Source organism: Eumetopias jubatus, unplaced genomic scaffold (assembly GCF_037043125.1).
Source record: "Eumetopias jubatus isolate StellerSeaLion01/CBP00866 unplaced genomic scaffold, mEumJub1_p1.0 scaffold_1, whole genome shotgun sequence".
Classification (NCBI taxonomy): domain Eukaryota; kingdom Metazoa; phylum Chordata; class Mammalia; order Carnivora; family Otariidae; genus Eumetopias; species Eumetopias jubatus.
The window spans coordinates 65,509,593-65,534,925 of NW_028274807.1; the positions used below are offsets into that span (position 1 = coordinate 65,509,593).

At 35.0% G+C, this 25,333-nt stretch overlaps 1 protein-coding gene across 4 annotated transcripts in view; it reads left to right on the forward strand.

Annotated features, from left to right (window-relative positions):
• The window catches only part of STXBP5L (syntaxin binding protein 5L), a 402,589-nt gene that overhangs the window by 147,509 nt on the left and 229,747 nt on the right, over positions 1-25,333 (forward strand). For all 4 annotated transcript variants that reach the window (XM_088028262.1, XM_088028202.1, XM_028110658.2 and 1 more), the window contains exon 5: positions 23,939-24,073. In XM_088028262.1, the coding sequence (XP_087884388.1) occupies positions 23,939-24,073 (135 nt within the window). The remainder of the gene's footprint in view (positions 1-23,938; positions 24,074-25,333) is intronic.

The window sequence follows — 25,333 nt, forward strand, 5'->3', positions numbered from 1 at the left end:
AAGAGCAAGGTTTATAATACATATGACATACAAAATATGTGTTAATTGACTATGTTATTGGTAAAGCTTCCAGTTAACAATAGGATATTAGTAGTTAAGTTTTGGGGGAGTCAAAAGTTATACAGGGGAGCCACTATCTCCCTCGTTGTTCAAGCGTCAACTGTATACTATTTTACCTCAAAAAAATTAAAATGAATAGGTGGAATTACATTAAAGTAAAAAGCTTCTGCACTGCAAAAACAAAAATCAATAAATCAAAAAGGTAACCTAGAAAATGGGAGAACATCACAAACCATATATCTGAAAAGGGGCTAAAATAAAAAATATATACAGTATGCATACAACTCAATTGTAAAAAAGCAAAAAAATGCAATTGAAAATGGGGAAAGAAGGTGGTAGACATTTTTTCAAAGAACACATACAGATGGCTAACAGATAATATGAAAAGATGCTCAGTATTACTAATCATCAGGAAAATGCAGATCAAAACCATAACCCCACCTCACATCTGTTGGGATGGCTTTTATCAAAAAGTTGAGAGATAACAAATGTTATTCAGGGTGTAGAGAAAAGGGAACCCTTAAACACTGTTGGTGGGAAAGTAAATTGGTACACCCATTATTGAAAACATTAAGGAAACTCCTCAAAAAATTAAAAATTGAACTGCCATGTGATCCAGCAATCCCACTCCTGGATATATATCTCAAATGAAATCACTATCTTGGAGAGATATCTACATACCCATGTTTATTGTGAAATTATTCACAATAGCCAAGATGTGGAAATAACCTAAGTTTTTTAATGGGTAAAAGGATAAAGATGTGAGGTATAGATATACACACATACATATATGCTTATACATGTGTATAAGCATATACACATACATACATATATATATACACACGTATATACACATACACACACACAGTGAAATCACAGAATGAGTAAATTCCTGCTATTTGCAAAAACATGGATAGACCTTGAGATGCGAAGTGAGATAAGTCAGAGAAAGACAAACATAGTATGGTATCACTTATATAATATAGAATGTAGAAAAAACTGAATTTGTAAAAACAGAGTAAAACTGTGGTTACCAGGGGTTGGGGAATCAGGCAGATGTTAAGGGTACAAACTTGCAACTTGTAGATAAATAATTTCTGAAGGTCTAATGCACAACATACTGACTCTAGGCAACAATACTGTATTATGAACCTCAAAGTTGCTAAGAGAGTAGATCTTAACTGTTTTCAACACAAAAAAGAAACAGTTATATGACGTGATAAAGATGTTAGCTAACACCACTGTAGTAATCATATTGCAATATATAAATTTGTCAAACCAACACCTTGTATACCTCAACCTTACACAATGTTATATGGCAATTATATCTTAATAAAAAATTTCAAATAACACATACAGCTTTATAGATAGTGACTGTGGTTTATAATGGATTATTCTCAAATCATCCCTCCTATATGTCATGACATTATTGCCATTTAATTAATCTATTTCCAATAAGTGCACAGTACATTGTTGCTATTATTAATTTAAAGATATTTATCTTTTAGATCAATTAAGAAATAAAATATGTTATTTTGCCTTCACTTATTTCTTCTCTCAAGCTCTTCTTTTAAGAAGATTCCATCTCCTTGAAAAATGTTTAACATTTCTTGCCAGGCAGCTCTACTGGCAAAGAATTCCCCATTTTTTAAATTTGTTTTTCTGGGAATATTTTTATTTCTTCACATTTGGGGGATAATTTTTCTGGATATAAAAATCTAGGTTGGTGAGTTTTTTTGAACCCCAATACCAATTCTTTTTTTTTTAAGATTTTATTTATTTATTCATGAGAGACAGAGGGAGAGAGAGAGAGAGAGAGAGAAGCAGAGGGAGAAGCAGGCTCCCAAGGAGCAGGGAGCCCGATGCGGGACTCGATCCCAGGACCCTAGGATCATGACCTGAGCCGAAGGCAGACGCCCAACCATCTGAGCCACCCAGGCGCCCCACCCAATACCAATTCTTTAATTCCCCTCTCTACTTTCTTACATGGTTTCTGATGAGAAATCCACTGTAATTTTTTTTTTTCTGTATAGGTTATATAGGTAAGTGGGTTCCTCCCCTGCCATGCTGGCTTTATTCTAGATTTTCTCTTTATTGTTGGTTTTCTGCAGTTCAACTATGATAAGCCTAGTTGTAGATTTTATTTATCTTCCTTGGTGTTCTCTGTGCTTCCTGGATCTGTGGCTTGGTGTCTGTCATTAATTTTAAAAGTTCTTGGTCATTATTTCTTCAAATATTTCTTCTGTTCATTTTTCTCTTCTTCTGGTATTCCAATTATGTTTGTTAAACCTTCTGAAACTGTCACACAATTCTTGGATATTCTGTTCTTTTTCTTTTTCTTCTTAGTATTTAAGTTTGGTAAGTTTCTAGTCATTTATGTTCAAGTTTACTGCTTGTTTTATTGGCCATGTCCACTGTATTGATGAGCTCATTAAATGCATTCTTCATTTCATTTACAGTTGTTTTAATATCTCACATTTCCATTTGAATCTTTGTTCGAGTTTATATCTCTGCTTACATTATCCATCTTTTATGTTTCCTATTTCCATTAAAGCACTTAAAATATTAGTCATAGTCATTTAAAATTACCTGTTTTATAAATCTGTTATTTTTGTCATATCTGAGTCTAGTCCTGATGTTGCTTTGTCTCTTCAGACTTTTATCCATATCTTTTAGCATGCCATGTAATTTTTTGTTGGAAATTGGACATGTATATTGGATAATAGGTATTGAGATGGATAGACCTTAAGTGTGAGGTTTTATGTTGGTGTGGTAACGAGCTAGGCTGTATTGATGTTTGCTGTAACTCTAGTTACACATATCTCTAGTGTCCTTGATATATTGTCTCCCTTGTTTTTTTGGTTTCCCTAAAAACTCCATTTTTAAAATTTTATTTTATTTTATTATGTTAGTCACCATACAGTACATCATTAGTTTTTGAAGTAGTGTTCCATGATTCATTGTTTCCATATAATAAATTTTTAAATTCTCAAAACTTAGCATAATATTCTCTTGCTCCATTCATGTTGTTGCAAGTGGCAAGATTTCATTCTTTTTATGGGCTGAGTAATATTCTATTGTATATATGTATAGCACATCTTCTGTATCCATTCCTCGGTCAATAGACACTTGGGCTGTTTTCATAATGTAGCTATTGTTGGTATTGCTGCTATAAACATCAGCACACATGTATCCCTTCAAATTATTATTTTTGTATTCTTTGGGTAAATACCTAGTACTGCAATTGCTGGATCATAGGGTAGTTCTATTTTTAACTTTTTGAGGAATCTCTGTACTGTTTTGCAGAGTGACTGCACCAGTTTGTATTCTCACCAACAGTGCAAGAGGGTTCCCCTTTCCCCTCCTCCTTACCAACACCTGTTGTTTCTTCTGTTGTTAATTTTAGCCATTCTGACAGGTGTGAAGTGATATTGCACTGAGGTTTTGATTTGTATTTCCCTGATGATGAGTGATGTTGAGCATCTTTACATGTGTCTGTTGGCCATCTATATGTCTTCTTTAGTAAAATGTCTATTCATGTCTTCTGCCCATTTTTTAACTGGATTTTTTTTTTTTGGATGTTGAGTTTTATAAGTTTATATTTTGGGTACTCACTCTCATTTGCAGATATCTTCTCCCATTCTGTAGATTACCTTTTAGTTTTGTTGATTGTTTCTTTTGCTGTGTAGAAGTTTTTTATCTTTATGGAGTCCCAATAGTTTATTTTTGCTTTTGTTTTCCTTGCCTCAGGAGACATATCTCATAAAATGTTGCTATGGCTGGATTTCAAAGAGGTTACTGCCTGTGTTCTTTAGGATGTTTATGGTTTTCTGTCTCACATTTAGGTCTTTCATCCATTTTTAATTTACTTTTGTGTATGGTGTAAGGATGTGGTCCAGTTTTTTTTGCCTGTTGCTGTCCAGTTTTTCCAACACCAGTTGTTGAAGAGACTTTTTTCCATTGGGTATTCTTTCCTGCTTTGTCAAAGATTAATTGACCATATAGTTGTGGGTTCATTTTTGGATTTTCTATTCTGTTCCATTGATCTTTGTGTCTGTTTTTGTGCCAGTACCATACTGTTTTGATCACTACAGTTTTGTAATTTAACTTGAAGTCCGGAATTGTGATGCATCCAGCTTTGCTTTTCTTCTTCAAGGTTGCTTTGGCTATTCGGGATCTTTTATGGTTTCATACAAATTTTAGGATTGTTTGTTCTTGTCTGTTGGTATTTTGATAGGGTTTGCATTAAATGTGTAGATTGCTTTGGGTAGTATAGACATTTTAACAATATTTGTTATTCCAATCCATGAGCATGGAATGTCTTTTTATATCTTTGTGTCATCTTCAATTTCTTTCATCAGTGTTTTATCGTTTTCAGAGTGCAAGTCTTTCGCCTCTTTGGTTAGTTATTCTTAGGTATCTTAATGTTTTTGGTGCAATTGTAAATTAAGGGATTTATTCCTTGATTTCTTTTTCTGCTCTTTCATTCTTGGTATATAGAAATGCAACAGATTTCTGTACATTGATTTTGTATCCTGCAACTTTACTGAATTCATGTATCGGTTCTAACAATTTTTTGGTGGAATTTTTCAGGTTTTCAATAAATAGTGTCATGTTGTCCACAAATAGTGAAAGTTTGACTTCTTCCTTGCTTCCTTTGATTCTTTCCTTCCTCAATTTGGATGCCTTTTTTCTTTCTTTTTGTCTGATTCCTGTGGCTAGGTCTTCCAGTACTATGTTAAATAATGGTGAGAGTGGACATCCCTGTCTTCTTCCTGACTATAGAAGAAAAGCTGTCAATATTTTCCTCATTTAGGATGATATTAGCTGTGGGTTTTTCATAGATGGCCTTTATTGTGTTGAGGTATGTTCCCTCTAAACCCACTTTGTTGAGGATTTTTATAATGAATGGACGTTGTATTTTGTCCGATGTTTTTTCTGTATCTGTTGAGATGATCGTTTGGCTTTTATCCTTTCCCTTGTTAATGTGATGTATTACATTGATTGATTTGCAAAGACTGAACCATACTTTTATCCCTAGAATAAATCCCACTTGATTGTGATGAATTATTCTTTTAATGTACTGATGGATTCAGTTTGCTAGTATTTTATTGGGAATTTTTGCATCCATGTTCATCAGGGATATTGGCTTGTAGTTCTCTTTTTTAGTGGAGTCCTTATCTGTCTTAGTATCAAGGTAATGCTGGTCTCATAGAATGAATTTGGAAGTTTTTCCTCTTATATTTTCTGGAAAAGGTTTTCAATTCTTCTTTAACTGCTTGATAGAATTCACTAGTGAATCTGAGCCTGAAGATTTCTGGAAATTAAAAAATAATTAATTAAATTTTCTTAATAGTTATAGGACTATTCAATTTATTTCAGATTTGGGGAATTGTGCTAATTTGTGCTTTTTGAGGAATTGGTCCATTCTACCTACAGTGTCAGATATATTTGTATACAGTTGTTATTTATCATAGTAAATTTGCCTGATCTGTAGTGATATTCCTTGTTTCATTCTTAGATATTGGTAGATTGTCTTTTATTTCTTTTTTTCCTGGTGAATCTTGCTGGAGATTTTTCAACTTTATTGAACTTTTCAAGCAACCTGCTTTTTGTTTCATGATCATCTCCATTGATTTCCTATTTTCAATTTCATTGATTTCTGTTCTTTATTATTTCCCTTTGTCTACTTGGTTTAGGTTTATTTGGCTCTTATTTTTCTAGGTTCTTGAGGTGGGAGCTTAGTTATTGACCTGGAACTTTTTCTCTTTTCTACTGTATTTAGTGCTATAAATTCCCCTTTGCTGTGTTTCATGAGTTTTGATTTCGTATATTTGCAGTATCATTCAATTCAATGTATTTTTTCCATGAGCTTAAGATCTTTTTAAGAATGATTAACATACGTTGTTATATTAGTTTCAAGTATTACAACATCATGACTCAGCAATTCTAGACATTACTAATTGCTCATCTAGATAAATGTACCCTTTTTTTCATCCATTCCCCCCCGACCTCCCCTCTGGCAACCACCAGTTTGTTATTTGTCTTTAAGAGTCTGCTTTTTTGCCTGTCTCTTATTTTCTTTGTCATCTGTTTTGTTTCTTAAATTCTACATATGAATGAAATCATATGATATTTGTTTTTCTTTGACTGACTTATTTACTTAGCATTATATCCTCTAGGTCTCTCCATGTTGCTCCAAATGGGATGATTTCATTCTTTTTATGGCTCTTTAATAGTCTATTGTGTATATATACCAAATCTTCTTTGTCCCTTCATCTATGGATGGATACTTAGGTTGCTTCCATATGTTAGCTATTATAAATAATGTTGGAAGGAGAAGGCAAGATGGTGGAAGAGTAGGGGACCTCGTTTAATCTTGTCCCTTGAATTTAGCTATATAACTATCAAACCATTCTGAACACCCATGAATTCAGTCTGAGATGTAAGAAAAAAATATCTGGAACTCTACAACTAGAAAAGCAACTGCTTTTTGCAAGGTAGGAGGTCTCTCAGAGGGCAAAATCAGAACCCTTAGAAATCTGCTCCAGTGAGAGACATCTCTGAAAGGGGCTCAGGGGATGAAATGGGCAGAATTCTAGGTGGGTCATTGTGCTCTCAGGATCCCAGAGGTCACAGAACTAATAGGGATGCTACTACTAATAGTCAGTAGAGTGCCTAAGCAGTGGAGCAGGAAAACTGGTTATGGTCAGTGATCCCAGAAGGGGGGCTCCCAGCTCAAGTCACCATAACCCGCGAGCTGCCAGATCAGGTGAATGCTCTCCACCTAGGCACCCTGCAACGGGCTCAAATGCAGGGACAATCCACCATCCCCTGGGAGGTGTGGAGCAGGTTTGCTCAACCACTCTCAGTGCCAGGGCCCCACAAAAGGCAGTGATGTGGGACCCTCAGACTCCCTCCAGGAGGATCGCTGTGGGCATACGGTGTCTGCAGAGTTTGGCACATACAAAAGTGAAGAACATTTGTCCCAGAGGGTTTACTGAAGGGGGTGGGCAGCAGCCTTTCAGCTCTGGGGCTGGAGATCAGGTCATGGCCATTTTTATTTTTATCCTCTAAAGAGACTCAGAAAGTCTTCAGGGAACAAAAGTCACACAGGGGACCAGCTTACACTGAGCCCAGCCCCTGGCAAGGGGCAGTACAACTCTGCCCAGGCAAAGAAACCTGAGAAGCAGCACAGCAGTCCTCTCCCTCAGACAAACTGGAAAAACAGGTGCACAAGTTTACAGATCTCACAAGATTCCAGTGCTAGGGGAAAATAGTATATAGAATTAGAGGTTTTTTTCCTCATGATTCATTTATCTTTAAGTCTGAAATTTTCCATTTCTATTTTTTCTTTTTTCCCTTTTCAACTAGTTTCTTATTTTATCAACTCTTTGTTTTTAAGTTGCTTTTTATTTTTACATCCACATTTTATAGATATATGCTTCATTTTTGGCCTCCTTTCACTCTATTCAATTTTATTTTTGTGTACATAAAGTTTTTCTTTCCTTGCAATTTTGGGATTTAGTGTCTTCTAACACACAGACCAAAATTCACTCAGGAACAAGTGGATCACCCTGTTTTATCCACCCTGTGAGATTATATTCTCCCCACAACCCTGCCTTTTTGTTTTGTTTTGTTTTGTTTTTTTCTTGAGCTTTGTTTCCTTTTTTTTTTTTTTTTAATTGTTTTTCTGTTTTGGTTTCTGACCTCTTTGGATTTGGCTGGTGTGTATTTTACTTGAGTTGTGGTGATACTTTTGATTCTGCTCACTCACTCATCCTATCTTCTCTGGGCAAAATGACTAGAAGGAGGAATTCACAACAAAAGAAAAAACGAGAGGTAGTGTTCTCTGCCACAGATCTAATCGATATGGATATAAGTAAGATGTCAGAGATGGAATTCAGGATAACAATTACAAAGTTAATAGCTGGTGTTGAAAAAACATAAAAGGCGCTAGAGAATCTCTTAGTGCAGAAATGAGATCTAATCAGGCTGAAATTAAAAATGCTGTAACTGAGATGCAGTCTAAATTGGATACTCTAACAGCTAGGCAGAAGAGAGTAAGTGATCTAGAACACAGGTTGATGAAAAGGAAAGAGGTTGTGGAAAATAGAGAAAAATAACTAATAGCCCATGAAGAGAGGCTTAAAGAAATCAGTAATGTATGAAACATAGAAACGTCAGAATTATTGGAGTGCTTGAGGGTAAAGAGAGAGAGGGAGAGGGCCAGAAGGTATATTTGAGCAAATAATAGCTGAGAACTTCCATAATCTGGGGAAGGAAACAAGCATTCATGTCCAAAAGGTAGAGAGGACCTCTCCCAAAATCAATAAAAATAGATCAATACCCCGACATATAATAGTGAGACTTGTAAAGTTCAGAGACACAGAGAAAATCCTGAAAGCAGCTGGAGACAAGAGGCTCCTAACCTACAGAAGGAAGAACATCAGACTAATATCAGACCTATCCACAGAAACCTGGCAGGCCACAAAGAACTGCCATGATATATTCAGAGTACTAAATGAAAAGAACATGCAACCAAGAATACTTTATCTAACAAGGCTGTCATGCAGAATGGAAGGAGAGATAATGAGCTTCAAGGATAGATAGAAACTAAAAGAATATGTTACCACCAAGCCAGGCCTGCAAGAAATATTAAGGGGGACCCTGTAAGCAAAGAGGGACCCCAAGAGTAACATATACCAGAAAGAAACAGAGACAATCTACAGAAACAGGGACTTTATAGGCAATACAAGGGCATATCTTGTAAGTTCATATCTTTCAATAGTTACTCTGAATATAAATGGGCTAAATGCTCCAATTAAAAGACACAGGTATCAGAGTGGATAAAAAAGCTAGACCCATCCATATGCTGTCTACAGGAGACTCATTTAAGACATAAAGACACCTCCACATTGAAAGTGAGGGGGTGGAGAATAATTTACCATGCCAATGGACCTCAAAAGAAAGCTGGAGTAGCAATCTTCATATCAGAAATATTAGATTTCAAACCAAAGACTGTAGCAAGAGATGAAAAGGGACACTATATCATACTTAAAGCATCTTTCCAACAAGAAGATCTAACAATTATAAATATTTATGCCCCCAACATGGGAGTAGCCAATTATATAAACCAATTAATAACCAAAGTAAAGAAACACATTGGTAATATTACATTAATAGTAGGGGACTTCAACACCTCCCTCACAACAATGGACAGATTATCCAAGCAGAAGATCAACAAAGAAACAAGGAATTTGAATGACACACTGGACCGGATGGACTTCACAGATATATACAGAACATTCCATCCTAAAACAACAGAATACTCATTCTTCTCGAGTGCACATGGAACTTTCTCCAGAATAGATCACATACTGGGTCACAAATCAGATCTCAACCAGTCCCAAAAGATTGGGATCATTCCCTGCATATTTTCAGACCACAGTGCTTTGAAAGTTGAACTCAATTACAACAGGAAATTTGGAAGTGACTTAAACACTTGAAGATTAAAGAATATCCTACTAAAGAATGAATGGATCAACCAGGAAATTAAAGAAGAATTTTAAAAATTCATGGAAACTAATGAGAATGAAAATACATTTGTTTAAAACCTTTAGGATACAGGAAAGGCAGTCCTAAGAGGGAAGTACATTGCAATACAAGCCTCTCTCAAAGAATTTGAAAAATCTGAAATACAGAAGCTTACGTTATAGCTAAAGGAGCTGGAAAAAGAACAGCAAATGAAGCCTAAACCCAGCAGGAGAAGAGAAATAAAGATTAGAGCAGAAATCAATGAAGTAGAAACCAGAAGAAAAGTAGAACAGATCAATGAAACTAAGAGTTGATTCTTTGAAATAATTAATAAAGATTGATAAACCCCTGGCCAGACTTATCAAAAAAGAAAAGAGAAAGGACCCAAATTAATAAAATGAATGAAAGGGGAGAGATCCTGAGCAACACCAAGAAAATGCAGTGTTTAAAAAAAATTTTTTTTTAATTTATTTGACAGAGACACAGCGAGAGGGGGAACACAAGCAGGGAGAGTGGGAGAGGGAGAAGCAGGCTTCCCGCAGAGCAGGGAGCCCAATGCAGGGCTTGATCCCAGGACCCTGGGATCACAACCTGAGCTGAAGGCAGACACTTAATGACTGAGCCACCCAGGTGCCCCAAGAAAATACAGTTTTAAGAACATATTAATAACAATTATATGACAACAAATTAGGCCATCTGGAAGAAATGGATGCATTCCTAGAGATGAATAAATTACCCAAACTGACATAGGAAGAAAGAAAACCTGAACAGACTTATTACCAGAAAAGAAATTGAAGCAGTAATCAAAAATCTCCCAAAAAACAAGAGTCCAAGGCCAGATGGCTTCCCAGGGGAATTCTACCAAACATTTAAAGAAGAATTAATACCTATTCTACCGAAGCTGTTTCAAAAAATAGAAATGGAAGGAACTCTTCCAAACTCATTCAATGAGGCCAGCATTACCTTGATCCCAAAACCAGACAAAGAGCCCATCAAAGAGGAGAATGACAGACCAATATCCCTGATGAACATGGATGCAAAAATACTCACCAAGATACTAGCCAATAGGATCCAACAGTACATTAAAAGGATTATTCACCACAACCAAGTGGGATTTATTCCTGGGCTGCAAGGGTGGTTCAACATCTGCAAATCAATCAATGTGAGAGCTCACGTTAATAAAAGACAAGACAAGAAACATATGATCTTCTCAAAAGATTCAGAAAAAGCATTTGACAACATATAGCATCCTTTCTTGATTAAAACTCTTCAAAGTGTAGGGATAGAGGGAACATACCTCAATATCATAAAAGCCATTTATGAAAAGCCACAGCAAATATCATTCTTGATGGGGAAAAACTGAGAGCTTTTCCCTTAAGGTCGAACACAACAGGGATGCCTACTCTACCACTATTGTTCAACATAGTACTAGAAGTCCTAGCCTCAGAAATCAGACAACAAAAAGAAATAAAAGGCATCCAAATTGCAAAGAAGTCAAAGTCTCACTCTTTGCAGATGACATGATATTCTATGTGGAAAATCCAAAAGACTCCACCCCAAAATTGGTAGAACTCATATGGGAATTTAGCAAAGTGGCAGGATACAAAATCAGTTGCACAATGTGACTGAAGAAAGTAATTAAGGAATTGATCCCATTTGTAATTGCACCCAAAACCATAAGATACCTCAGAATAAACCTAACCAAAGATGTAAAGGATCTGTACTCAGAAAACTATAGACCACTCATGAAAGAAATGGAGGAAGACACAAAGAAATGGAAAAACATTCCATGCTCATGGATTGGAAGGATAAATATTGTTAAAATGTCTATGCTACCCAGAGCAATCTACACATTCAGTGCAATCCCTTTCAAAATACCATCGACATTTTTCACAGAGCTGGAACAAACAATCCTAATTTGTATGGAACCAGAAAACAAACAAACAAAAAGGAATGTTAAAAAAGAAAAAGAAAAAGAAAAGCTGGGGCATCACAATGCCTGACTTCAAGCTCTATTACAAAGCTGTAATCATCAAGACAGTATGGTACTGGCACAAAAACGACACATACATCAGTGGAACAGAATAGAGAGCCCAGAAATGGACCCTCAACTCTATGTCCACTAATCTTTGACAAAGCAGGAAAGAATATCCATTGGAAAAAAGACAGTCTCTTTAATAAATGGTGTTTTAAAAATTGGAGCCCCATGCAGAGGAATGAAACTTGACCTTTCTGTTACACTATACACCAAGATAAACTCAAAATGGATAAAAGACCTAAATGTGGGAAAGGAATCTATCAAAATCCTAGAGGATTTTGGCAGCAACCTCTTCAACCTTGGCCGCATCAACTTCCTGCAAGACACGTCCCTGAAGGCAAGAGAAACATAAGCAAAAATGAACTATTGGGATTTCATCAAGATAAAAAGCTTTTGTACAGCAAAGGAAACAGACAACAAAACTAAAAGGCAACCTACAGAATGGGAGAAGGTATTTGCAAATGACATGTCAGATAAAGGGCTGCTATCTAAGATCTGTAAAGAACTTCTCAAACTCAGCGCCCAAAATACAAATGTTCCAGTTAAGAAATGGGCAGAAGACATGAACAGACATTTCTCCAAAGAAAACATACAAATGGCCAACAGACACATGAAAAAATGCTCAACATCACTTGTCATTAGGGAAATACAAATAAAACCACAATGAGATACCACACACACCGGTTAGAATGGCTAAAATTAACACAATAGGGACCAACAAATGTTGGTGAGGATGTGAAGAAAGGGGAACCCTCTTACACTTTTGGTGGGAATGTAAGCTCTTACAGCCACTCTGGAATATAGTATGGAGGTTCCTCAGGAAGTAAAAATAGGGCTATCCTATGACCCAGCAATTGCACTACTGGATATCACCACAAAGAAATAGAGGTAGTGATCCGAAGGGGCACCGGCACCCCAATGTTCATAGCAGCAATGTCTGCAATAGCCGAGATGTCCTTCAACACATGAATGGATAAAGATGTGGTTTATATATACAATGGAATATTACTCAGCCATCAAAAAGGATGAATACCTACCATTTACATCACCATGGATGGAACTGTAGGGTATTATGCTAAGTGAAATAAGTTAATCAGAGAAAGACAATTATATGTTTTTACTCATCTGTGATATATAAGTAGTGCAGGGGTCATAGTGGAGGGAGGGAAAACTTAATGGGAAGAAATCAGAGAGGGAGCCAAACCATGAGAGACTCTTGACTCTGGGAAACAAACTGAGGCTTGCAGAAGGAGTGGTAGGTGGGGGAATGGGGCAACTGGATGATGGGGATTAAGGACAGCACATGATGTGATGAGCACTGGGTATTATACATAACTGATGAGTTATCGAACACTACATCTGAAACTAATGTACTATATGTGGGTTAATTGAATTTAAATAAAAAATAAATAATGCAATAAATATAGGGGTGCATATATCTTTTTGAATTAATGTTTTTGTTTTCTTTAGGTAAATACCTAGTAATAGAATTACTGGATCATACCATAATTCCGATTTTAATTTTTTGAGAACTATTCATACTGTTTTCCACAGTGGCTACAGAAGTCCCATCTACAGTACATGAGGGTTCCTTTTTCTTTACATCCTTGTCAACACTTGTCATTTCTTGTGTTTTTTTAATTCCCTTGTGATGACTTCTTGGACCTATAAATTAGAAGTGTGTTGCAAGTATTTGGAGACTTTGTTTCTTTTACTTTTATTGATTTCTAATTTGATTCCATTGTGTTTAGAGGACACATTGTATATGACTTGATTATTTTAAATTTGTTGAAGTTTATTTCTTAGCCCAGAATGTGGTGTATCTTGGTATATGTCTTGTGGTGACAAGAATATTTTGCTGTTGTTTGGCAGATTATTCTATAAATGTTTAGTTCTGTTGACTGGTGATTGTGTTGGGTTCTATATCCTTGCTGATTTGCTAGGGACAAATGTTGAAATCTACTAGAATCATGGTTTCTCTTTTTCTTTTCTCAGTTTTTGCTTCACATAATTTGCAGGCTGTTGTTTGGGCATGCATATTTAGGATTGCCATGTCTTCTTGGTGAATTGATCTTTTTATCTTTACAAAATGTCCTGGTCATTTTCTCTCCTTTCAAGTTTTTTTTTTTTTTAATCTGATATTAGTATAGCAATTCTCACTTTCTTTTGATTAATGTTTGTATGCTATATCTTTGTCTTTCCTGTTACTTTCAACCTACCATGTCAATATATTGGAAGTAAGTTTCTTGTATACAGCATATAGTAGGTAGTTTTTTTTAACTCACTCTGCCAATCTATATATTTTTTTAAAGATTTTATTTATTCACTTGAGACACAGAGAGAGAGAGAGCGAGCAAGCATGAGTAGGGAGAGAGGCAGAGGGAGAGGGAGAAGTAGACTCCCAGCTGAGCCAAGAGCCCAACGTGCGGCTCAATCCCAGGACCCCGGAATCATGACCTGAGCCGAAGGCAGACACTTAACCATCTGAGCCACCCAAGTGCCCCTACCAATCTGTATTTTAATTGGTGTTTACATTTTATGTAATTAGTGATATGTGAGTGCTTAAGTTCTCAATTTTTTGTTGTCTGCTTATTTTTTTCATTCAAATGTGGGTTGCTTTTTTTTTCTTGCCTTCCTGTGGTTTAATTGAACTTTTTTTTTTAGAATTCCATTTTGATTTGTATGTAGTTTTTAATGTATTTCTTTGTATCATTTCACTTCTTGAGTGGTTGTTGTAGACATTTCATTATGTATGAAGAACTTATCACAATCTACTGCTATTGCATTTTCTCAGTTTGAATGAAATACAAAGATCTTTCCTTTCTTAATTTTCCTTTACTTCCCTCATTTTAAATAAATTTTCTCTCTCTGTATTTAGAACCATATCAGACTATGTTATAATTTCTGCTTCAACTATGAAACATAATTTAGGATGCTCACAGGAAGGAGGAAAATGTATTGAATTTAACAATATTTTTACTCTCCCTGTAGTTTTTTATTCACACTTGATATTAAAAAAAACTCTTTGATCTTTTTTTCTGTTTAGTGAACTCCTTTTAACCATTCTTTTAGAATTTGTTTTTAGTGACAAATTCTTAGTTTTCTTTCACTTAGTAATGTCATGATTTCTCCTTTATTCCTGAGGGATATTTTGGGGGGATATAGAATTCTGTGTTGATAGTTCTTTCCTTTAAGCACTTGAACAGTGTTCTTACCTCCCTTTGACCTCTGGTTTTCTGGTGAGAATTCTGCTGTCATTACAGTATTTTCCCCTGTAGTTAAGATGTTATTTCTGTTTTGCTGCTTTCAGGATTTTTTTTTCTTTTTTAGATAGTTGGCTGAGAATTGTCCGAATTTTACTTTGGGTTTATTCTGTTTTTTTTTTTTTCCTCAGCTTTTTGAATCTTTTGGTTTGCTTTTTTTTTTTTTTTTTTGCCAAATTTAGCATGTTTTAGACATGATTTTTTTGACTACTTTTTCAGTCCTACTTTTTTTTTTCCTTTCCTTCCAGGGCCCTGATAACATGATTGTTAGAGCTTTTCTTTTTTATATCACAGGTTTCTGAGTCTCTGGCATTTTTTTAAACATCTATTTTCTGTTTGTTGTTCAGATTGGATAATTTATATTGTTTTATCTGTGAGTTCATGGAGTTTATTTTCTGTCCCCTCCATTTGGCTATTGAGCTTATGCATAGGTTTTTAAATTTTCTTTGTTGTGATTTTCAGTAGTAAAATTTGCATTTGGTTTTTATCTCCTGTTTCTTTGCTGAGTCTTTCCATAATTTTCATTTCATGTCATTCATAATTGCTTGTTGCATTTTTATGATAGCTCCTTTTAAATATTTATCAGTGAATTCTAACATCTTTATCATCTTGGTGTTGGTATCTATTGCCTTTTTTCATTCAAATTAAGATTTTCCTATTTCTTGGTATGATGAGTGAGTTTTTATTAAAACTGGATATTTTGGATATTATGTTGGATATAAGACATTGCAGGTCTTATTTAAACCTTCTATCTGTGGTGGGTTGTTTTGACATTGCTCTGGCTGTGGAAGGACAGGTGTCATCTTTTTAACTAACAGGTGGGAGTAGAAGTTCAGATTGCCCCATTGGCCTTTACTAACTCCTGAGATAGGGAGAGGCACTTCATAACTGCTGGGTAAGGTGTAGTTATTGCTCCTTATTTTACTTCTACTGTACAGGATACCAGTGCCTCATTCCTGCTCCCCACATGGCCTCCACTAACTCAGTTTTCTCATTCAGAAGTTGAAATACTCTGTGAATTTAAATGAAGGTAGAAAATGTTATTTCTTTTGCTATAGGAGAATGAGAATAAGCTTCTCAGACTTGGATTTGCCAGAAATCATGATGTTACTCCCTATGGAAGTGCAACAATTTGCCTTATTCTAAAAATTTGATTTATGTTTAATAGTTTTCCAAATAATTACAGGTAAAAAAATTGAGTAACTTTTTTACTATCTGGTTAGTTCATTAAGACTGTGAAGGAAATTCAACTAAATTTTCAGTTATCTATTTAATTTTGTCTCTTGTGTTATAATTTTGTCTAGGTACAGGTTGTCCAAAATTATCAGATTCATTTTCTTAGAGAATTTTTAATTCTTTATTTTTCTTTTATATGATTTGAGTTTTTCCACTGAAACTCCTAGGTATCAGTCTTTGAATTAAGATGCTGAGAGAATCTTAGGGTAGCTAGTTGTTTCTTTCCCGGACTGTTGTTGTGGTTCTTATTATCACCATCATTGGTTCAGTTTGGAGGAACTACATAGCTACAAGGCTTTATCCCTACTACTAACTTAGTAATTTAGGTTCTTATCCTAAAACTTAAATTGTAAATTAGCAGCAGTCTTTCAGCCACTGAACAGTATCTCATAAAATATGGTTTGGGGGCTATCTGTAATAAAATCAGCCAAAGAAGTGCTAACTAAACTTTAATGTGTATATGACTAATCTGGGTGTTTAATAAAATGCAGTTTCTGATTCTGGGATAGGGCCTAAGATTCTGAATTTCTACTAAGTTTCCAGGTGATGTTCATGCTGGTATATGGACTTCATTTTGAATAGCAAGTACTGAGGTTACTTGTTAAAATATCAGTCATATGTTCCATCCCAAGTCCATGAGTCACAATTTGTGTACCTGGAATGTAGAAATATGCATTTTAATGATATATTTATTTATACCAAAGATTAAGAATTACTGCTATAATTTAGTAGTTCTTAATTGTGGTTATGCATCAAAACCACCCAGAAAGAGTTTTAAAACAGTATTGCTATGGTGAGCGCTGTGAATTGTGTAAGACTGTTGAATCACAGACCTGTACCCCTGAAACAAATAATACATTATATGTTAAAAAAAAAATAGTAGGAAGGGAAAAATGAAGGGGGGTTGGAATCGGAGGGAGAGATGAACCATGAGAGGCTATGGAATCTGAGAAACAAACTGAGAGTTCTGGAGGGGAGGGGGGTGGGGGGATGGGTTGGCCTGGTGATGGTATTAAAGAGGGCACATATTGAATGGAGCACTGGGTGTTACATGCAAACAATGAATCATGGAACACTACATCAAAAACTAATGATGCAATGTATGGTGATTAACATAACATAATAAAATAAAATAAAATAAAATAAGGAAAAAAATAGTATTGCTAGATTTACTTCAGAACTGATGAATTTTCCTTTCTGGCATTTATATTTTTAATATGCAGAATACACCGGATTCTGAGTGTAACCAGGTTGTAAAGTATAATTATAAATATTATAGAAAGAACTGGAGCCAGGGTCATCATGCCTGGTAGTAGAGATTTTACCTGGAATCTGGAGAAAAAATAAGACTTAAATTGAACTATGTTAGAACTTAGGGGGAGAAGTTTCAAATTTGAATTCTCCCACTCAATTTCATACAGCAAATTTTCTATAATTTTAAACCATTTACTGTGTGTGTGTGTGTGTGTGTGTTTTAAATATTTTATTTATCCACTTGAGGGAGAGAGAGAGGGACAGAGACAGAGACAGCACTAGCAGAGTGGGGAGGAGGCAGAGGGAGCAGACTCCCTGCTAAGCAGGGAGCCCGAAGTGGGGCTTGATCCCAGGACCCGATCTGAAGATCAGGACCCAAAGATCAGGACCCAAGCTGAAGGCAGACACTTAACCGACTGAGCCACCCAGGCACCCCAAACCATTTACTTTTTTAAAATATATTTTTGACTTTACAGTGTTTCTCAAATTAGGATCCATAGGCATGGTCTTGGAGTTACGAATTTTCCATAGTAATTTCTGATTGTAATATTTTTATTTCTATAATCACACTAATGGAAACATTCTGAATGATTTGAACAAGCCATTTTATTCAAAAATACTGTCACACAGGTCAAATATGTGAAGTTAAATTTGCATTGATGATTGTGTTGGCACCAAATAGTGTTATTTTAATTGTTGTGGATTAATAAAATAATAGAAGTGGACTATGCACATGTATTATATATTCATGCCATATGATTGTAAAATTATGTGATGGTGTACTATGGAATAGAATTCAAAACTGTTCAAATAGAGACAAGTGCTAAAAGGAAAGGACAGAATAAATATAGATACACCAAATTCAAAAGAACGTGTGCAGTTAGAAACATATGAGGTTAATTATTTCTTTAAAAAAAAATCCATCTGTCATATACACTAATGTCATTAATTTGAATTCTAGTTAAAGTTTTATTTGTATTTATTTTATATTTTTTGTTTTATGTATACATAAGAACCATAAGTATGAGGAATTTATATCTTATTTTTATACATGAGTTAAAGAATTTGTAAAAGTAAGTCAAAACTGAGGATAAGCAAAAAAATTTTAAAGGTTTGTACATTCTTCAAGCTTGAAAACATTGATTTTGTTTATTTCATATGCTTATGTAACATATATAACATATATTTCAAACTATAGAGTTACTTGATCTTTAATGTAATGGCCCATTTTAAATAAAGTTTTCTACATTAGCTTTTCTTCATTGCCCTTACTGGAATCAATCCCTCCCTTCTTTGAATACTTTATAGCAATTCACACACTTTACTTTTATTTTTCTTACTTGTCTACTTGTCTTATCTCTTCTATTGGATGGCATTTTTTTTGAGGGAAAAAGAGTAGATGTGTTGTAATCAAGGACAGTGCTTTTATAATGAATTATTTGGTGAAGTTTGAATTAATGGATAAATGGACAGAAGACTTACAATGTCTTAGATGATTTACTATAGAGAATGATAGTGAATATAGACATAGGAACAAGATTATTTTTCTAGGGTTCCTATATAACAGAAAATTCTTCAGTTTGCAGGTGATGGTGGTAGAAATGCATTACAAATAAAAGTATAGCTATTAAATTCAATAAAGTATTGATTAGTTACTTATTAGGGCTATCAAATATATAGCATAAGTGTAATCATGCCCTCTCCCTCACCCTTGTCAAGCATCTTAAGTAAATCCCATTACTCTTTTTTATTGGATTCAAATAAAGTCTGGGGTCTTTCTTCGTCAGCTGTTTAACCAGTACCCATCAGTTGGACATTGGACATAAGACGAAACCCTTATGTTATCAGGGGTCTAGTTTCTTGTCAATAAGAATGAGGTAAAATTTCATAGTATTGGTTCAAGGAATACTTTAAAAAATTTTATTAACATATAATGTATTATTTATTTCAGGGGTACAGCTCTGTGATTCATCAGTCTTACACAATTCACAATGCTCACCATAGTACCTACCCTCCCCAATGTCCATCACCCAGCCACCCCATCCCTCCTACCCCCTCCACTCCAACAACCCTCAGTTTGTTTACTGAGATTAAGAGTCTCTTATGGTCTCCCTCTCCAGTTTCGTCTTGTTTCATTTTTCCCTCCCTTCCCCAATGATCCTCTGTCTTGTTTCTCAAATACCTCATATCAGTGAGATCATATGATGCTTGTCTTTCTCTGATTGACTTATTTTGCTTAGCATCATACCCTCTAGTTCTATCCATATCATTGCAAATGGCAAGATTTCATTTTTTGATGGCTGCATAATATCCCATTGTATATATATACCACATCTTCTTTATCCATTCATCTGTTGATGGACATCTAGGCTCTTTGCATAGTTTGACTGTTGTGGACATTGTTGCTATAAACATTGGGGTGCACGTGCCCCTTTGGATCCCTACATTTGTATCTTTGGGGTAAATACCCAGCAGTGCAATTGCTGGGTCATAGGGTAGCTCTGTTTTCAACTTTTTGAGGAACCTCCATACTGTTTTCCAGAGTGGCTGCACCAGCTTGCATTCCCACCAACAGTATAGGAGGGTTCCCCTTTCTCCGCATCCCCGCCAACATCTGTCGTTTCCTGAATTGTTAATTTTAGCCATTCTGACTGGTGTGAGGTGATATCTCATTGAGGTTTTGATTTGGATTTCCCTGATGCTGAGCGATGTTGAGCACTTTTTGATGTGTCTGTTGGCCATTTGGATGTCTTCTTTGGAAAAATGTCTGTTCATGTCTTCTATTTCTTGATTGGATTATTTGTTCTTTGGGTGTTGAGTTTGAGAAGTTCTTTATAGATTATGGATACTAGCCCTTTATCTGATATGTCATTTGCAAATATCTTCTCCCATTCTGTCAGTTGTCTTTTGGTTTTGTTGACTGTTTCCTTTGCTGTGCAAAAGCTTCTTATCTTGATGAAGTCCCAATAGTTCATTTTTGCCCTTGCTTCCCTTGCCTTTGGCGATGTTTCTAGGAAGAAGTTGCTGCGGCTGAGATCAAAGAGGTTGCTGCCTGTGTTCTCCTCAAGGATTTTGATGGATTCCTGTCTCACATTTAGGTCTTTCATCCATTTTGAGTCTATTTTCGTGTGTGGTGTAAGGAAATGGTCCAGTTTCATTCTTCTGCATGTGGCTGTCCAATTTTCCCAACACCATTTGTTGAAGAGACTGTCTTTTTTCCATTGGACATTCTTTCCTGCTTTGTCAAAGATTAGTTGACCATAGAGCTGAGGGTCCATTTCTGAGCTCTCTATTCTGTTCCATTGATCTATGTGTCTGTTTTTGTACCAGTACCATACTGTCTTGATGATGACAGCTTTGTAATAGAGCTTGAATTCTGGAATTGTGATGCCGCCAGCTTTGCTTTTCTTTTTCAACATTTCTCTGGCTATTTGGGGTCTTTTCTGGCTCCATACAAATTTTAGGATTATTTGTTCCATTTCTTTGAAAAAAGTGGATGGTATTTTGATACGGATTGCATTAAATGTGTAGATTACTCTAGGTAGCATTGACATTTTCACAATATTTGTTCTTCCAATCCATGAGCATGGGACATTTTTCCATTTCTTTGTGTCTTCCTCAGTTTCTTTCATGAGTATTCTATAGTTTTCTGAGTACAGATCCTTTGTCTCTTTGGTTAGATTTATTCCTAGGTATCTTATGGTTTTGGGTGCAATTGTAAATGGGATCGACTCCTTAATTTCTCTTTCTTCTGTCTTGTTGTTGGTGTATACAAATGCAACTGATTTCTGTGCTTTGATTTTATATACTCTGACTTTACTGAATTCCTTTTTGAGTTCTAGGAGTTTTGGGGTGGAGTCTTTTGGGTTTTCCACATAAAGTATCATATCATCTGCAAAAAGTGATAGTTTCACTTCTTCTTGCCGATTTGGATGCCTTTTTTTTCTTTTTGTTGTCTGATTGCTGAGGCTATGACTTCTAGTACTATGTTGAATAGCAGTGGTGATAGTGGGCATCCCTGCCATGTTCCTGACCTTAGGCAGAAGGGTCTCAGTTTTTCCCCATTGAGAATGATATTCGCTGTGGGTTTTTCATAGGTGGTTTTTATGATATTGAGGTATGTACCCTCTATCCCTACACTGTGAAGAGTTTTAATCAAGAAAGGATGCTGTACTTTGTCAAATGCTTTTTCTGCATCTATTGAGAGGATCATATGGTTCTTGTTCTTTCTTTTATTAATGTATTAATTGATTTGCAGATGTTAAACCACCCTTGCAGCCCAGGAATAAATCCCATTTGTTCGTGGTGAATAATCCTCTTAATGTACTGTTGGATCCTATTGGCTAGTATTTTGGTGAGAATTTTCGCATCCATGTTCATCAGGGATATTGGTTTGTAGTTCTCCTTTTTTTTAAATTTATTTATTTTATTATGTTAATCACCATACATTACATCATTAGTTTTTGATGTAGTGTTCCATGATTCATTGCTTGCGTATAACACCCAGTGCTCCATGCAGTATGTGCCCCCTTAATACCCATCACCAGGCTAACCTATCCCCCCACCCCCCTCCCCTCTAGAACCCTCAGTTTGTAGTTCTCCTTTTTGATGGGGTCTTTGTCTGGTTTTGGGATCAAGGTAATGCTGGCCTCATAAAAAGAGTTTGGAAGTTTTCCTTCCATTTCTATTTGAAACGGCTTCTAATCCTATTTGGATCTTTTTCATGTATTTCATCATTCCCCTGTAAAGATTGTCTTTATTGGAATTCTGCCTCTTGCTTCAGGTCTTATTTTTTTTTTATAATATTGGTTCTTTTTTTTTAAGATTTTATTTATTTATTCATGAGAGACAGAGAGAGAGAAAGAAGCAGGCCCCCAAAGAGCAGGGATCCCGATGTGGGACTCGATCCCAGGACCCTGGGATCATGACCTGAGCTGAAGGCAGATGCTTAACCATCTGAGCCACCCAGGCACCCTTGCTTCAGGTCTTATTACTGAAACCTGGCAGTTTTTAGACTTTTCTTCTCAACCTTGGAAATGACTATATCATATTGAAGTTTGCTCTTTTTCTACCTGAACTCCTAAATTTTTGTCTACTTATTGGGACTAGTGTTTTTTTCTACTCTTTTGGTGATTCAGAAAAGGTGATCTTAAATCCTGTTTAAAATGAGTTTCCCTTTTCTACTTACACTGAATTGAAAATAGATGCTTCATGGCCTAGAAATATGACTATCAAGTTATTTCCTGTGGGACATTATTAAATATCCCTTGGCAACAGCAATTCTAGACTTTAGGTTTTATCAGAATTGTCCAACACCATATAGGTTACACTTTAATTAGACCCTCAAATAACCGTAACTATATAAGTAATATCAGGATTTCTAGTTTTTTTGTTGTAATGTGCAAGGGGCTTTCAGCAGAATACTTTTGGATAAATGAAGTTTGGTTTAGAAAGGTAGACTGTTGAATAATTCAATGAACCAGAATGAGAATATGAATTCGACAGACTGGATGTTCACCCTTATATAAAAGAAGTACAAGGTGGAATTTTGTTGGGAATTTACCATTTACGTTCCCCGCCTTTTTTTCCCCATATTGGTCTGTCTGCCTGGCATCAGAATTCTGTCCTCCTCTTCTAACAATTTACCAGCTCTTTTTCTGAATAAATTCTAGCAAATATTATGATTCAATAACAGGTTCTGGCAAGGGATAACTGTGAACTTATCTCCCCCCCCCCTTTTTTTATGAGTATTTAAAAGGAGTGGGAGTAGGCAAGACTAGAAAGAGTGACACTCGATGAATAGAAGATTCTGGTAAATTCCCAGATTTCATTTATAGGAATCATGGTTTCTTTGGCTATAGAATAATTTCCCAGAATTGGTCAGAAGGCCCATTGTGCAAATAAAGGCAGAACAAAATAAATAAATAAATAAATAAATAAAAGAATAGTAGATTAGATCCCTGATCTTATAAGCTTTCTTTATATTAGTAAGATGCCAACGATCTGAATAAAAAGTAAATAATTTATGTTCTTATATTTAAAAAGCTACAATTTCTATGATAACTATGAAATGTATGTTTCAGATGTACCTAATTTCTATTTGAAGTGAATATTACCAAAGAAAAACCACCAGTGTAGAAATTTGCTAATTTTGCAACCAAACAGGAATGGATTTGAATCCTGGTTTTGCCACTTACTAGCTGTCAGTCCAATGAAAGTAAAAATAAAAGTTCTTGGCCTCAGTTTCCTCTTCATAAAATAGAATTATATATCTATCTTGGAGTGCTCTAATTCTAGAAAGAATTAGAAACAATATATGTTAATGCCCATGGTAGACACTTATTTATTAGTGGTTATTATTATCATTATTGTTTTTAATGGTATACTCTTGTTTTTTATCCTCTACCCTCTACTAATACCTAAATGCTACTTGAGTGTATAGTAAATTTTGTTGTTTATGTAGCTATCACTACCTAATAAATATAAGGAAAATATAATGCTGACCAAACATAAAATTTAGATATTTTAATTGTAATTTTCTTTCTTTCAGAATTACTTACTGTCATCTACCTTTCCAGAGTAAATGGCTCTATGTTGGAACAGAAAGAGGAAATACACATATTGTAAATATTGAATCTTTCATTCTTTCTGGATATGTTATCATGTGGAACAAGGCAATTGAGCTGTAAGTTTGAACTTGAATACCACTTTATTTGGCTTGAATATTTCATATGGTTATGTAAAGCGTGTCAAATTTCAGAGTTATTTGAAACATTTATAGCTAATTTATGATTAATTTGAGTGAAAAGTTTAGCTAAAATAATTTAAAACTGTAAAGACTTTAAAAAATATTGTAATATTAACATATTCTAATTTTAGACTTCCTGAATACTTAAGGATTTCTGAATAATTAAGGGTTTTGTATGTAAAATTTGATGATAAAATACTAAAGCTTATTCTAAAAGTTATAAATGGAAATCATCTCACTTTTTTATACCCGTTTTTAATATAGCTGCTTCCAATGGGAATGGCAAGTGGATTGTTATCACACTTAGTTTTAGGTAAAAATAATCATGATTAGTTCACATATTTTTTATTGCCAGTAGCTCATTCTTCACTTGCCTGACTAACATATTGTTCAGGGTTCTAAAGAGAATTAACGTATCAATATTTTTTATGTTGTGACATAATATAGCTATTTGGATATGTGGTTAGTGGTAATTACCACTTTGACTTTGGCACTGATACTTAAGTTTATGCACATGTAAAACGTAATGGAATTCCAAGCCATCTTTTTGTATGTAAACGAATAATTCTCCTGGTCACTGTGTTAATCAGAAAAACAAATTTTCTTTAATAAATGTTTATGCTCGGTGCATATTACGTCCTTAATAAGATATGTTTAACTTGGGGCTGGCTCATTTTCATATATATATTCTGAGTTACATAATTATTCTCCAGAACTCTGATTAAAACAACCTGTTTAAATGAGGCTTGAGTCTGGTCTTTATAATAAATCTACTATTCCCTATTTTTAATGTTTCAGTGTGCCTGTATGTATAGGAAAGTTGTTACTAATTATATTCTTGTTACAATATTCCTTTTGTATTATGTCCTAATGGGTCTTTTGCTATTGATAATTCTCCCTCCCTGATTAGATTAAGAACTGCCCCAGGGCAAAATCTTTGTTCACTGCTCCTTTATTTTTCTTTTAAAACTTGGCTTATTTTGGTACTTTCCACAGAGTGGCTACTAAATGACTGATGACATTATTGAAGAACTAGTATGATAGTTACACACTAATATTGACTTAGAGCTTTCATTTACAATTATAATTAGTATGTGCTATTTTACTGATACATGTTTTAATGTTCTATATGTGTATTTTAAAAACAGAATTATGTCTCCCAAAAAATTATTTAATTCTGTAGCTATTTGGGAAAGG